Here is a 15,263-nt window from a genome sequence, read left to right as displayed (position 1 = left end):
GCATTTTCCTTGACCTGCTGAACTCTAAAGCACATCTTTTAAAGAATGGAAATTTTCCAAAAGAACTAGTCCTGAGAGATACTCTGAAAAAAGGGTTTGGAGGTCAAAGCTGACTGAAAACTGCTGGTTGAATCAATAGCTCTCACGGACAGAGGGACAGAGCACATCAGCATGTTAAAGGAGCTGGAAGTCTGGCTGGAAAGCAGTCAGTTTAACTGCCTGGATGTATTTAATCATGGAATTCTAGGTTAATCCAATATCTCATTAGCTCTGTAGGACACATTTTGGAATACTGCCATAAAGTGGTGTCAGTGAGAGTTTATTCCCAAATGACCCGTAACTTAAAACATCTTGTAGAGTAGTCCCCTTGGAAAGCTATGTGCTTATTTCAGTGATGCTGCTTTTATTAGAAATATTTTCTATACTTCTTTGTGAGAATTCCCTTCAAAGGCTTTTGTAAGGGGTAGTACTCATGCAAAAATAATAATTTTATACATTATTCTACAGTAAAAATGTGACAATGTGACTATTATGTTTATAGTTATATGAGAATTAAAATAGCCATTTGTTCAGTATTTACTATGGGCTAGCTACTTATACAAAGGACCTCATGGAAGTGCTATTAGATCCTTTTATTATCTCCAGAAACCCAATGCCTAAGGCCACATACCTGTTAGCAGTGTGGGGATTTGAACATGAGCCCACCTGACTCGAAAGCTTTTCTCTTAATTGCCTAATTTTAATTATTTGGGTCAAGAGTGGAATTAGACAGCTTGCTCACTTTCCATATATTTTTACGAAGTCTGCTATCTTCTTAAAGATATCTAAAAGAATCTGTCAACTCTGAAGGCAATTCCCAAAAAGGAAATGGTTTGAGAAAAGGCAACACCAAAATAATTGCTGTGCAGCTACCCGGGGTGATTACTCTGATGAATGAGATCATTCCTCATTGGATTTTTAAGCTCTGGACTTTTAAGCGCTAAACATAAACAACAAGAAAAGTATTGTGGTAGCCTTGCCTATGAGACAGCCTGCAGTTTTTAATTTGTCTAAGTCCTGGCCGGCAGCCTAGATGTAACCTTGCTCTGTCGCTGTCCTCTAGAGGCCTGGCACTGTGGACTCGGTGTTGTCTAGCAGAGAGGCCTTGAGGAAGTGGCCCAGCAGTGTGCTTGCATTTCCAAGGTGAGTGCTTTGCTTCATGGGTTCCTCCAGGCACTAGCACTCCTTGCTGATCTGCTGATCTCATTGGGCAGTATTTCTCAATGTTTTGTAGCTCATGCTCCTTTTAATGTATTCTCTGTCTCTCCCTCTCTAAATGCACCAACAAAGAAGAGTTTATTGCATACTCTTTCTGTAGTTAAGTTAAATAACAATGGATATTTATTCTTTTTTATCCTCCCTCACTGAGACGGAGTATTGCTCTGTCACCCAGGCTGGAGTGCAGTGGCGCGAACTCTGTTCACTGTAACCTCTGTCTCCTGGGTTTAAGCAATTCTATCCTGCCTCAGCCTTTCGAGTAGCTGAGATTACAGGTGCATGACACCACGCCTGGCTAATTTTTGTACTTTTAGTAGAGATGGGGTTTCACCATATTGGCCAGGCTGGTCTCAAACTCCTGATCTCAAGTGATCCATCTGCCTCGACCTCCCAAAGTGCTGGGATTACAGGCGTGAGCCACCTTGCCCAGCCCATTTATAAAACTACCCTTGGCTCCTGGAAATTCTGATACTACCTTCCATCAACCTTAGTCCCTGCAGTATTAGTAAAACTCTTCTCACCTGCTGAGCTTTCCTCTACTTTGTAGCACTTCTTCTGCCCTAGCTGCTGCTTCTTCCTTCAGTTCAGCTCATTTCCTGTCAGAGCTCGGATTTTTACCACTAAACGGGTTAAACAGGTAAGTTAGAATAAGGAAACAGCTTTACTCCATGAGCACAGTGGTTGTTACTGGTGGTTGCATATTACTTCGTTTAATCTTCACGACAATCATGTGACATGTATTATAATTCTCCATTTTATCACGATACAAAATTAATTTTTTTCTTTTACATGAATGAAGCAACATGGTGCACTATTGAGAGCACTGGAGTAGGAGTCAGGAGACATCAGTTTTATTTCCAGTTTGGCCATCACTTATTCATTGTGTGCTCTTAATTATGTTAATAATCTTAATTGCTGTGCCATTAACCACTGTGCATTTCAGGTGGAGGAAGTTTGGGGAATAACAACTAGCTTCCTAAAGCATTCTTTAGGAAGTATGAGTACAGTATAAAAGTATGAGAATTTCTCAGATGTTTTGAGTGTGACATTCTCTTGTGCTTGTTGCTTTGGAACAACCCCCTCCTGGAAGAGCTGTTTGACAAATACCTCAGAAGATTCAGTGTGAAGCAAAGAGTAAGCCTTAGAGGTTGTTTTCTAGCCGTCTCATCTTGCACATGAAATGGCCATGCAACAATAAGCAGCCGAGCTTATAGAAATAAGACCACGGCTCCTGGTCCAGTGTTCTTTCCATTGCACCATATTGCCTTACACTAAAAATAAATCAGCAGTTTGAAAATAATTTTGATTGTTTTGGAAGGCAAATGTGGCTGTTCCCTTTGACATATTTTGGCTTAGGCACTCCAGGAGGGAAATAATTGTAGTGGGTCAAAGAACACAGATGGAGGCTCCATCAAGTCAAGGGCCTAGAAATGGACAAGGGGACTTAAATACTCAAAACAACTGTTGATGTTTTATTTATGTGACATTTGGCCCCTGAATTGACTGAAGGTACCCCCACCCCCACTCCCTACTCCAACCTAGTACTCCACACCTGAGACTAAAGAAATCGTACAACTACACACACCAACTGAACAACCCCCTTCCTCCCTGCTGCAAATTGTAGTTGTGCAAGTCCTTCACTTTTGCCTGGGGAGAGAATGATGAAGTGAAGTGGCAAAGGAGGGAGGAGACAAATGGTTATTTTGGGGCACACTCTACCAAGCTATGAATCTTTTGCCTTTAAGCTATCCAACAACCTTTTCTCACTGTATCACCCCAGATCATCTAGTTATAGAACTAGGATATAAAAATTCAAATGGAAACAAAACCCAATAACCTAAATAAAGGACTTTAAGGCAATTTCTCTATATGCAAGCTGCTTTTGAGACTATGGTATAGAGGGGGAAGGTCTTGGTCAGCTCCCAGAAAACCTTGGAAAAAAATTAATCTATGATATGTACTCAGCACATCAGAGCACTCACTCCTTGAAGAAAGTGGGCTTATTTCAGAATCAGCCAGCTGGCTGGGTTGCTTCCAAGACTTGAAAGTTCACACAGTCACCTGTTCAGGTTCAGTGCAACGGAAAAACATATTGGCTTATTCCTAGGATTGAGCTCAAGGAGATGGAAAACAAACTACCTGTGGAGACCCTTGTAGAAGAATGTGGAGAGAATAGAGAAAGAAAGTGCAAGTTAAAAGACCTGTCAGACAAAGAAGAAGGCATCAGAGGTAGGCCAATGATTTCTGGATACAATCTGTCACTCTTTACTGCTATGAGCCCAGTCATATTGCTTAGCCGAAGGTAAATAAAGTTAAATTTACAAATAATCACTATATCATTATTATTACTTTTTTTTTTTTTTTTTTGAGATGGAGTCTCACTGTTGCCCAGGCTGGAGTGTAGTGGCATAATCTCAGCTCATTGCAACTTCCACCTCCCAGGTACAAGCGACTCTCCTGCTTCAGCATCCCGAGTAGCTGGGATTACTGTCATGTGCTACCATGCCTGGCTAATTTTTTTAGTTTTTGTATAGATGAGGTTTCACCATATTGGCCAGGCCGGTCTCGAACTCCTGACCTGAAGTGATCAGCCCATCTAGGCCATCCAAAGTGCTGGGATTACAGGCGTGAACCACTGCACCCAGCCACAAATAATCACTATATTATTTCCAATACATTCTAGTCCTAGAATCCTGCATCTGACCTTAATTATGAGCTTACTTACTTTATGGGCCTTAGGTCCTATGACTCTCAGGCTCTTAGATCATCATCTCTTTGCTGGCTCCCCATTGCTCAAAGGGGCCAAAACTCAGATGACTATAGGGTCCAGGGAGGTAACACAAATGCAGGAAGTGATCTGGATATAAGTGGGTTGGAGACATGTTAGCTTACTTAACATTTCTTATGAAAAACGAAGAGTGGCAGTTTTATCACTCTGATGTTTGTAGAAAAACCTGGATTCTCATACCTATGTCTGCATCTAATCTGTTGTGATAGTTGTTTTGATGGAAGCAAATGAAGAAAATCCTAGGACTCCAAAGATTTTTTGTTTTTTTAACCAAAGACTTATTTTCTTTCTGAGATGGAGTCTCGCTCTGTCACCCAGGCTGGAGTTCAGTGGCACAATCTGGGCTCACTGCAACCTCCGCCTCCTGGGTTCAAACGATTCTCCTGCATCATCCTCCCCCCAAGTAGCTGGGACTAAAGGTGTGCGCCACCACACCCAGCTAATTTTTGTATTTTTAGTATAGATGGGGTTTCACCATATTGGCCAGGCTGGTCTCAAACTCTTAACCTCAGGTGATCCGCCTGCTTTGGCCTCCCAGAGTGCTACGATTAGAGGCGGGAGCCACCACACACAGCCACAGACATTTTGAAAGGGTCCTAGGGACCCCAAAAAGTATGGCTTATCAGGCCACACTTTGAGGACTGTTCCTCTAGCAGATTGTTGCTTTGTGGAAATGTGGCCCAAGTGGTATCAAATGTTCTCATTTTTCCAATTTTAGTATGTGTGCTACCAAAGTGAGCACAATCTTCTGATTTTTCAAAAGAAGCAGAGATCCTGACTTTAGTGTGAAATCTATTGGTTGTTAAATGTTGACTTTTGTTGAAACAAAAAATGCTAACAAAACATACCAATGGGTGAACACTGGCTTGTGGATGTCTGTTTTCTATGTGTGGCCTACAGGATTGCATATCAAATTCTAGCCTAATATTCACATGCTTTCTCATTTCTCTAGTCTCATCCCCCACTGTGCCCTACACAGACCTCTTCTTTGGGCAAAATTATCTATTCATGTTCTTTTTTTTAATTTGAGGTGGGGTCTTGCTCTGTCACCCAGGGAGGAGTGCAGTGACACACTCTTGGCTCACTGCAGCCTCAACCTCCTGGGCTCAGGTGATCCTCCCACTTCAGCCTCCTGAGTAGCTAGGACCACAGGTGTGCACCACCATGCCTGGCTAAGTTTTGTACTTTTTGTAGAGACAGGGTTTTGCCATGTTGCCTAGGCTGATTTTGAACTCCTGAGCTCAAATGATCTGCCCACCTTGGCCTCCCAAAGTGCTAGGATTACAGGCGTGAGCCACTATGCTTGGCCTATTCATGCTCTTCTAACATGCCTGCCCTTCCCCAATTTCATCCTTTGTTCATTTTTCTTTCCTGCAGCCTAAACTGTCCTTCCTTTTATTTCAATCTGTCTCCATCCTACTCACCTTTTAGTACCCTTTTCACATCTCACTTCCTCCAGGAAAACTTACCACTGAATTCTGAAGTGGCTTCTCTCCTCTGAACATGCCAGATCGTTAAAGACTACAACATTTGGCTGGGCACAGTGGCTCACACCTGTAATCCTAGCACTTTGGAAGGCTGAGGTGGGTGCATCACCTGAGATCAGGAGTTTGAAGTCAGCCTGGCCAACATGGCGAAACCCTGTCTCTACTACAAATAAAAAAAAAAATAAAAAGTTAAAAAAAAAAGTTAGTTGGGAGTAGTGGCATGCACCTGTTATCCCAGCTACTCAGGAGGCTGAGGTGGGATAACTGCTTGAACCTGGGAGACAGAAGTTGCAATTAGCTGAGATTGGGTTACTGCACTCCAGCCTGGTGACAGAGTAAGACTCCATCTCAAAAAAAAAAAAAGATTGTAACATTTATTTTTGACTTACACATTTTGCATCGTTGTCCTAGGTTGTTATTTAGTAAATGTGTATTATAAAGCACTTAGCACTGTTAGCACATAAGATGACCTCCAAATGGAAGCTCTCACTTTTTTGTTTATATCTTATTTTTCTCTTCAACTATATCTACTGAAAGATCTTTACAGGCAAAATGTCTAAATCTACAGATATCAAAGTTGTAAAACTGACACTGTTCATTTTTCATAAGAAATGTTAACTAAACTAACATATCTCCTGGTCGTGTAATATCCAGCCACTTCTTGCATTTATGTTAGTTGCCTCTTTTTGTCCTCTAAATACTTAGCACAGTGCTTTCTTTGCAAATACACAGCAAAAACATTTTTTTACATCACAATAGAACAAGGGGTGATTATTTAAAGATAAAAGAGTGTATCTTACATGAAAATTTCCCTTGGTAAAAACTACACAGTTAGTGGTTTGAGAGTTGAAAGGAAACTCGTTTTCATTCATTCTTTATTCTACAGATATCTCATCACCCAAGAGACTTCGAGATAGACAAGCTTTGTTCCCTGCCAAAGTGACAAATGTCAGCTTGCTGGAAAAGTCTGACCAAAGTGAGAGTGGTGGGAAGATTATGACCTCTGAAAGGTAATGCACTGACTTTTTTTTTTTTTCTGTTGTACTTTACTAAATATATTTTTGAGTCATTGCTTGATGCAGGGAACTGTAATTGTTCATTAATTCATTTATCCAGTGTTCTTGACAGCTTTCTACGTGCAACATGATGGGAATAATAAAGGTGACCAAGGTTCACCATCTAGTGGGAAGCCAGACATATGCAGAGGGATAAATTATGATTCAGCAGAATATATGTTATGATACAGGGGGAAACAAAATAGCACAGAGTATTTTGTAGATTTGGGCTTCCCGGATCACGAGGTCAGGAGATCGAGACCATTCTGGCTAACACGGTGAAACCCCATCTCTACTAAAAATACAAAAAATTAGCCAGGTGTGGTGGCGGGCGCCTGTAGTCCCAGCTGCTTGGGAGGCTGAGGCAGGAGAATGGCGTGAACCTGGGAGGCAGAGCTTGCAGTGAGCCGAGACTGCACCACTGCACTCCAGCCTGGGTGACAGACCAAGACTCCGTCTCAAAAAAAAAAAAAAAAAAAAAGTTAACCAAAAAATACTTTTTGTGCGATTACTAAAACAATACATGTCTATCATAGAAATTTTGAGGAAACCAAAAAAGCAAGAGTTACAAAAAATCACCCATAATCCCTCTACATAGAGGAAACTTTGTATTAACCTTATGGTGCATGTCGTTTATTTCAATGCATATACAATATATACAGATACTTACACTTGGAATATACATACTTTTTAAATAAAATTTAGATCATATTATATGAATTTTTGTTACATTTAATAAGTGGATGATTTCCCCATATTAAAAATTCCAAAACCTTAACAAATAATTGCACATCATCTTAATGAAAGATTAAACCTTTTGTTTAACCACTCTGCTATTGGATATTTAGATGGCTTCCAGTTTTTAAGTACTATAAATAATGTTGTGAAAATATAATTAAACATAATTCTTTGCATACATCTGGATATTCCATAGGATAAAAACTTTAAATTTCAGAGATAAGAAGTGAGTCCATTTTCATGCCTTTGATACACATTGCCAATTATCTTCTTCATGATTGTAGCAAATTATCCTCTCAGCAACAGTAATATGACAGAGTGCTATCTTTTCTACAGTTTTGCTAATACTTTAGCAAAGTGAAATGATGGTATTCATTATTGTTTTTAACCTGTGCTTGTTTGACTTCTAGTGGGTTTTTTCTTGTTTTGTTTTTGAGACAGCATCTCACTCTGTCACCAAGGCTAAAGAACAGTGGCATGATCATGGCTCACTACAGCTCAGCCTGCTGGGCTCAAGTGATTTTACTGCCTCAGACCCCCAAGTAGCTGGGACTATTAGGTGCACACCACCACACCAGCTAATTTTTTTGATTTTTTTTTTTTTTTTTTTTTGAAGAGATGGGGTCTTAGTATGTTGTGTAGGCTGGTCTAGAACTCCTGGCCTCAAGCAAGTCTCCCACTTCGGTCTCTCAAAGTGCTGGGATTACAGGCGTGAGCCACCACACCTGGCCTGCATTTATTTTTATCTTGTTTCTTAGCCATTTGTAGTTCTTTTACAATTTTCCTGCTTGAATCCTGTGTCCTTTTTCAGCTGGGAGCTTTAATTTTTCTTAAAAACAAGTTGTATTTCTTATAAAGAGAACTTCATATATCATAGATATGAATAGTTTATTGATGTGTATGTTTTAAACATTTTCCTAATTCTTTTTTTCTTTTTAATTTTGTTTCTGCACCATTTAGTGTACAGAAGTTTAAAATATATCTTTTCTGATTTACCAACCTGTCCAAGTCCCCAAACACCATGTTTGGGAATGTCAGTCCATAATTACATTTTCATTTTGAAAAAAAAATTCTTTTAGAAGAGTAAAGAATGATCTAGAGGGATAAGATTAGCAGCAGGGGAAGAGGTGTAATAAAATGGAAAAGTGTAGCACAATTTAGCAGATCAAGGCAGTAGTCTAGGCAATCTATTTCCAACAAATGACCCTAAGGCCTCAGAGGGCCTTAAGAGCACATCAAAGACTGAGAGTGAGTCCCACCCAGCCCAGATGGGTGGGACTCTGGGCTCTATGTCCTCACTTCCACTGGAGGATGTGTGCTGTTTTTCTGTTTTATATATTGGGGTTTGAGTAAGATTTGTTTAAACTAAGAAGGATAGTACTTTCATTGTTTAACAGTTGAGTATAACTCGTCTAGGGAAAGGTAATAAGGGTATGAAAAAAAGATCAGACGGAAAGCTTTAGCTTTGACTGTTGGGGATTAGTTAAGGGAGGTTAAGAAGGAGATGTCAAAGATGACCCCAGATTTTGGCTTAGGTCACTGGGAGAAGATGGCATCGTTATTCAAAATAGTGACTACTATAGGAAGTGCAAATTTGGCTGGTGCTGAAGGGCATGTAGTGGTTAGTGATTCTGTAAAATTTTCACTCCAAGTTAGAGGATTAAAAAAAATACAAGTGAATCGTCTTGGATCATAAGAATCCAGATTGAGACATATTTCTTATTGCTTCCTCATGTCAGTTGCATCTGACAGGTTATTTAAATCAAACTTTTAGGGAATCAGCATTCGCCCAACCCCAGATTTTGAGGCCTAAGAGAAGTTATTAAAAAATAAAGGGTTCTGCTTCTAGCAATATGGTGGTCTAAATAATCTGAAAAGGTCCTCTACTGAGAGCCAAATCTAGTCCACCATATGTTTTTATAAATAGTTTCATCGAAACACTGCTGTGCCCCTGCATTTGCATATTATCTGCACCTGCTACTTGCGTCAGGGACTGTGTGGCCCTCAAAGCCTAAAATATTCACTCTCTGGCCCTTTTCATAAAAAGTTTGCCAACCCCTGCTCTAAAGGATCTTATTTTCATCTCAGGCTCCTGACTTCTGACAGATGGAGTTGGGCTAAAAATGAGGTCAGAATCCAAAATTACAAAGACCACGTGGAAATAAGCTGCCACATAATGAGAGCCATCAGAAACAAAAAAGATGGAAGAATTGAGCTCTCAAGGATTTTGGATCTTGAACATTATAAAATACAGAATATAGAATAAGATGTTTAAAATCTTTACATAAATTAAAAGAATGGAAAGTATGAACAAGTTATAAGAAATTAGAAAACATGACCAGTGAGGTCAGAGTTGAGCATTTGCATTTTGGAATTACAGTAAGGGAGTGTAGACTTATACAATACTTAATTCATTGGTTATTCAGAAGACTCAAATTTTATTACTTTTTCCAAATGAATAGAGGTTTTTTTTTTTTTTTTTTTTTTTTTTTTTTTTGAGGCGGAGTCTCGCTCTGTCGCCCGGACTGGAGTGCAGTGGCCAGATCTCAGCTCACTGCAAGCTCCGCCTCCCGGGTTTACGCCATTCTCCTGCCTCAGCCTCCCGAGTAGCTGGGACTACAGGCGCCCGCCCCCTCACCCGGCTAGTTTTTGTATTTTTAGTAGAGACGGGGTTTCACCGTGTTAGCCAGGATGGTCTCGATCTCCTGACCTCGTGATCCGCCCGTCTCGGCCTCCCAAAGTGCTGGGATTACAGGCTTGAGCCACCGAATCGGAAGCTAAGCAGGGTCGGGCCTGGTTAGTACTTGGATGGGAGAATAGAGGTTTTTAGTGGGGGCACTTTCTCATTTTATGCTGTGGTTCACTTAATGTCAGTTATTTGGTACTTTGTAATTTGCTGAACCTTCTTTTCTAGCTTGAGTACTTTTACGGTAATTGTTTTATGTATACTTGAAGACACTGTATACTACTATTCCTTAGACGTAAATTTCTAGATATTTAGATATTAGCTAAACCTTGTTAAAATAAGTCGTTAAAAGCTTTAAAATCCTTACTATTTTTTTTGAGAGAGATATTAAAAATCTTTAACCATGATGGTATATTTTTCAGTAATTACGTCAATTTTTGCTTCTTAAGCAATATTAAATTCTACACGTCTGGGATTTTTTGGTAGATAGTTCCTTTTATCATTATGAAATATTTTCCTTTGTCTCTACTAAAATCTTTTGCCTTCATTTCTGTAGTACATAATTAACAATGCAACATTTGATTAGTATTTCACCTGGAATAGCCTTTTAATGCCATTTTAAGAATTTTTGTGTGTATTTTACCATTTCATGTGTGTCTCTACTAAATAGCTTATATTTGGATATTTTAAAACTCAATCTAGACTTTAATTTCAGTTGTAATTATTGGTATATTTGAACCTATCTTTACTGTCTTATTTTGTATTTTCTATTTACGTCCATTTAACTTCATTATTACCCTTTTTCTGTTGGACTGATCACATTTCTTTAGTATGCTTTGGATTTCCTTTGACCACATTTCCTCAGTATGCTTTCAATTTCCTTCAAACTGCATCCCCTTCCAAACCTGTATTTTTGTTGTCTAGAACTTTTGTTCCAAATTGGTTTTAAGTGTTAAAAAATTTGTATTATTTTATGGTCAAAGATTAATTTGGATTTGCCAACATGTTTACCAATTTCTTTGGTCACCATCATTTCCTCTTTTTTCTTTTTCTTTTCTTTTCTTCCTTTTTATTTTTTTTCTGGTGTGATCTTGGCTCACTGCAACCTCCGCCTCCCACTCTCAACCAATTCTCCTGCCTCAGCCTCCTGAGTAGTTGGGATTACAGGCGCACACCACCATGTCTGGTTATTTTTGTATTTTTAGTAGAGACAGGGTTTCACCATGTTGGCCAGGCTGGTCTCGAGCTCCTGACCTCAAGTGATCCCCCTGCCTTGGCCTCCCAAAGTGCTGGGATTACAGGCGTGGGCCACCACGCCTGGCCTGTTTCTTATATCCCTGTCCTTCCTCCTGGGTTCATTTTTCTTCTTGCTAAAGTATATCCTGTAATGGTTCCCTGTCTTTTCAGTACACTTGTTCTTTGTATTGCTTAAAATGATTCTTACTGTGTTATCGCTCTTGAGTGCTGATTCTTGGTTCATAGTTATTTTCCTTCAGCATTTTAATGATATTGCTCCATTTTCTCCTGACAGTTGTCCTGATGCAACGTCTGAGTCAATCTGATTGTCATTCTTTCTTGTAGCTTTTAAGAATTTTTCTTATTTCTTGATGTTCTGCATGGCTATTCTTAGGAGTCATGACTTTCTGGAAAATTCTTATCTGTTATTTTCTAAAATATTGTTCTTTGCCATTTCCTTTATCCTAAAAATTCAGCACTCCTATTAAATGCATGTTTGAGCATCTAAATCTATTCTCTATTTCTCTACTTTTAAATAGTTTCATTCTTGGCCCGGCGAGGTGGCTCATACCTGTAATACCAGCATTTTGGGAGGCCAAGGTGGGCAGACCATGAGGTCAGGAGTCCGAGACCAGTCTGATCAACATGGTGAAGCCCTGTGTCTACTAAAAATACAAAAATTAGCTGAGTGTGGTGGTGTGCACCTGTAATCCCAGCTACTCAGGAGGCTGAGGCAGGAGAATCGCTTGAACTTGAGTTTGCAGTGAGCTGAGATTCGCGCCATTGTACTTCAGCCTGGGTGACAGAGTGAGACTCTGTCTCAAAAATTAAAATAAAATAAATAAAATTAAAAAATAAATATTTTCATTCTTCGAGCTGCTTTTTAGGTGATAATATCAGTCCTATTTTCTAATGAATACTAATATTAATATTAATACTCACCCCTAATTCATCTCCCTCCACCACAATGACCACAGGCACCTTCCAACTGAAGGACTGCACTGGTTTGTTTGCTTGGAATGTCTCTTCCATCAGATATCTACACTGTTGTTCCCTTACTTCCTTCAGGTATTTACTCACATGTCACTTCCTTGGTAAGAACTTCCCTGGCCATTCTCTTTACAGTTTAACACTCCATTCCTCCAGCATTGCAAGGCATTTATCATCATGGAACATACTATAGAGTTCACTTATTTATCTTGTCACTGGGCTCTCTATCTCCATCAGAATGTTAATTCCATGAGGGCAGGGACTTTTCTATGTGTGTATTTTGTTCTTCATTGCTTCTCCTGTGCTTAGAATAGTGTACATGGTAAGCACTCAATACATTTCTGTGGAATGAATAAATTTCATCCCCATTTCACATAATTGGTAACTGAGATTTTGTAAGATTACACAGCTGGTCTGATGTCAGTCATCTTGTAAGCAAGAAAGCTGGGATTCAAACCCACCTTTATCGTCTGACACAAATTCAGATTCTGTGGTACATATTCTTAACCTCTACACATACAGCTGTTCTGAACTAAATCACTGAGATATTTTTCTTCATCTTATACTTGGCTTCTATAATTATTACTGCTCTTGAGGTCAGACTGTATTAAACATTAATTAATGTTGCATTGCTTTTACAGCTTATCATCTCCAGGTTGTCTGAAACATGACAGTGACATGAAGCCCCAAACATCTCCAGCTTGTCAGGATCATGATAAGGCAGGACAGGTACAGTGTTTCCAAACAAATAAGCCTCATCAAAATCTTATACTGATTTTTGTTTCTCAAAGAGAGTTCTGGGAATCTCTCTTGCTTAATTATATGAGTATGGCTGAAGTACTCAAGTACTCAGGCTCAAAACTGAACTGTGATAAATCTATCTACTAGTCAAGATGCACTGGTAAACAAAAAAAGAATTGAGAAATCCCTTTCTAAGTTTCAACTGCTTCTGATGAAGTGCGAGTTCATAAATACTTCTGATGAAGTGCGAGTTCAGAAGATCCTTTAGAATATTTCTGGGGTCCACACTGCAAATCTCATTTTGCTGTCACTAATATAGCCATTAAAAACAGGTTTCTTGATATACCTAGCCTTTGGAGAGCTTGTGACAGGAATGTGAAACCAGAAAGGTAAAATGTAAAAATTTATTTGTCCTGAAATTTGGGATTGTAGGAAATGTGCTATGTATGTTTGCAACGAGCACAACGAAATTCCCCGTTGTACTACGGTGAGGAAAGGAGGAGAGAGATAGAAGATGAGAGACTCATACAGCAGTATCAGATGTTGAAAGATCAGGAGGCTCTCTTCAGACACCAGGTAGTCCGACACCTTGATCAGTCTTTAATATGGGGCAGTAGAACATGATTATATAATGTAATTTATTATTATTTTTTATTGGCACAGCTCTGTCACCCAGGTTGAAATGCAGTGGCACAACCTCCGCTCACTGCAGCCTCGACCTACTTGGGCTCAGGTGATCCTTCTACCTCAGCCTCCAGATTAGCTGGGACCACAGGCACATGTCACCACACCTGGCTAATTTATGTATTTTTTGTAGAGATGGGGTTTCACCATGTTGCCCAGGGTGGTCTCCAACTCCTGGGTTCAAGCATTCCTCCCGCCTCTGCCTCCCAAAGTACTGGGATTATAGGCATGACCCCCTGAGCCCAGCCTATAATGTAATTTAAAAATGTTCCATCATATGTCTGTACTGTGACATATCTAATCATGTATCTACTGTTAGACTAAAACTTGTGTTGATGTTTTCACTAATAATAAACAACAATGGGATGAATATCCATGTAGTCGAATGTTTGCACATATCACTGATTTTCTTTAACCTAAGGTCTGAATTTTAAAGGTGGAATTATTGGATTTATGTTTCTTTATTTCTGATAAAATACAACTCTGGTGAAGGCTTTTACCCTTCATATTCATGTCTTATTTCAAGCAAAGACAGAAAGGCACTTTTACACTTGCTGTATCCAGATTTATGTGGTGTCTAATAATTGACCCTACTGACTGCCCTTTCCTGCATTTGTGATGAGTTCTTCCATTCCTTAGATCCCTCTGGTGGCACCTAAAGGCCAAGAATAGGAAATAAAATACCTTTCCCAATCTACTTTTATAAATCTATAGAGATAACAGAAGGTACCATTGCCTCCAAAAGGCAGGTTTCTACCATGGCTGGATTATTTTAATGTAATAGAATTAAAATTTTTAAAGGCTCCACTTCAATATGTAACTAAAAATTTAATTTAAAACTTTTTTATATACAATAGATGAAAAGTCTGGCTACTAGAGAACAGAATCAGAAAAATGCTGCCTATAATCTTGGAGTTGCTGAAGCTATAAGAAGCCACAAGAATGAGAAACCAGAATTTTATGTAAGTCTTTTTAAAATTTCTATTGCTAACACCTGGCCCATCGTGAGTCTTTGGATCCACTCCCTGTGTCGCAGGTTGTGCCTTTTTTTTTTTTTTTTTTTGAGACGGAGTCTGTTCTATCACCCAGGCTGGAGTGCAATGGTGTGGTCTCGGCTCACTGCAACCTCTGCCTCCCAGGTTCAAGCCATTCTCCTGCCTCAGCTTCCCAAGCAGCTGCGATTACAGGTGCCTGCCACCATGCCCTGCTAACTTTTGTATTTTTAGTAGAGACAGGGTTTCACCATGTTGGCCAGGCTGGTCTTGAACTCCTGGTCTCATGATCTGCCTGTCTTGGCTTCCCAAAGTGCTGGGATTACAAGTGTGAGCCACCGTGCCCGGCCAGTTGTGCCATTTTTTTAAAGCGGCGGAGTTGAAAAGTGGGTGGTGCAGTTTGAAGCTTTCTTCTAGGGCAGGCGTTGTCTGGTGTCTATAGCCACACCACTCACATTCACTGTACTGTTCCCACTAGTCACTGCAGGTCTTGTTAATTATGGTAATTCTTAACCAGGATGTGGGATGGATGGAGAGGAGGGAGCAATATACTACTAAAGTCCAGCCCAAGGACCTAAGAGAACCAGCAGTATCAGTATTGCCTGGGAG

At 39.7% G+C, this 15,263-nt stretch overlaps 1 protein-coding gene across 2 annotated transcripts in view; it reads left to right on the top strand.

The window, feature by feature from the left end:
- Nucleotides 1-15,263, top strand: part of CCDC81 (coiled-coil domain containing 81) — a 47,650-nt gene that overhangs the window by 19,356 nt on the left and 13,031 nt on the right. For both annotated transcript variants that reach the window (XM_010356025.2, XM_010356024.2), the window contains 6 exons: nucleotides 1,103-1,182; nucleotides 3,365-3,486; nucleotides 6,419-6,542; nucleotides 12,879-12,966; nucleotides 13,411-13,554; nucleotides 14,520-14,624. In XM_010356025.2, coding sequence (XP_010354327.1) covers nucleotides 1,103-1,182; nucleotides 3,365-3,486; nucleotides 6,419-6,542; nucleotides 12,879-12,966; nucleotides 13,411-13,554; nucleotides 14,520-14,624 — 663 coding nt within the window. The remainder of the gene's footprint in view (nucleotides 1-1,102; nucleotides 1,183-3,364; nucleotides 3,487-6,418; nucleotides 6,543-12,878; nucleotides 12,967-13,410; nucleotides 13,555-14,519; nucleotides 14,625-15,263) is intronic.

This window comes from Rhinopithecus roxellana, chromosome 15 (genome assembly GCF_007565055.1).
Source record: "Rhinopithecus roxellana isolate Shanxi Qingling chromosome 15, ASM756505v1, whole genome shotgun sequence".
Classification (NCBI taxonomy): domain Eukaryota; kingdom Metazoa; phylum Chordata; class Mammalia; order Primates; family Cercopithecidae; genus Rhinopithecus; species Rhinopithecus roxellana.
The sequence above is the reverse complement of the archived record's forward strand: the minus strand, read 5'-3'. Positions and strand labels throughout refer to the sequence as shown.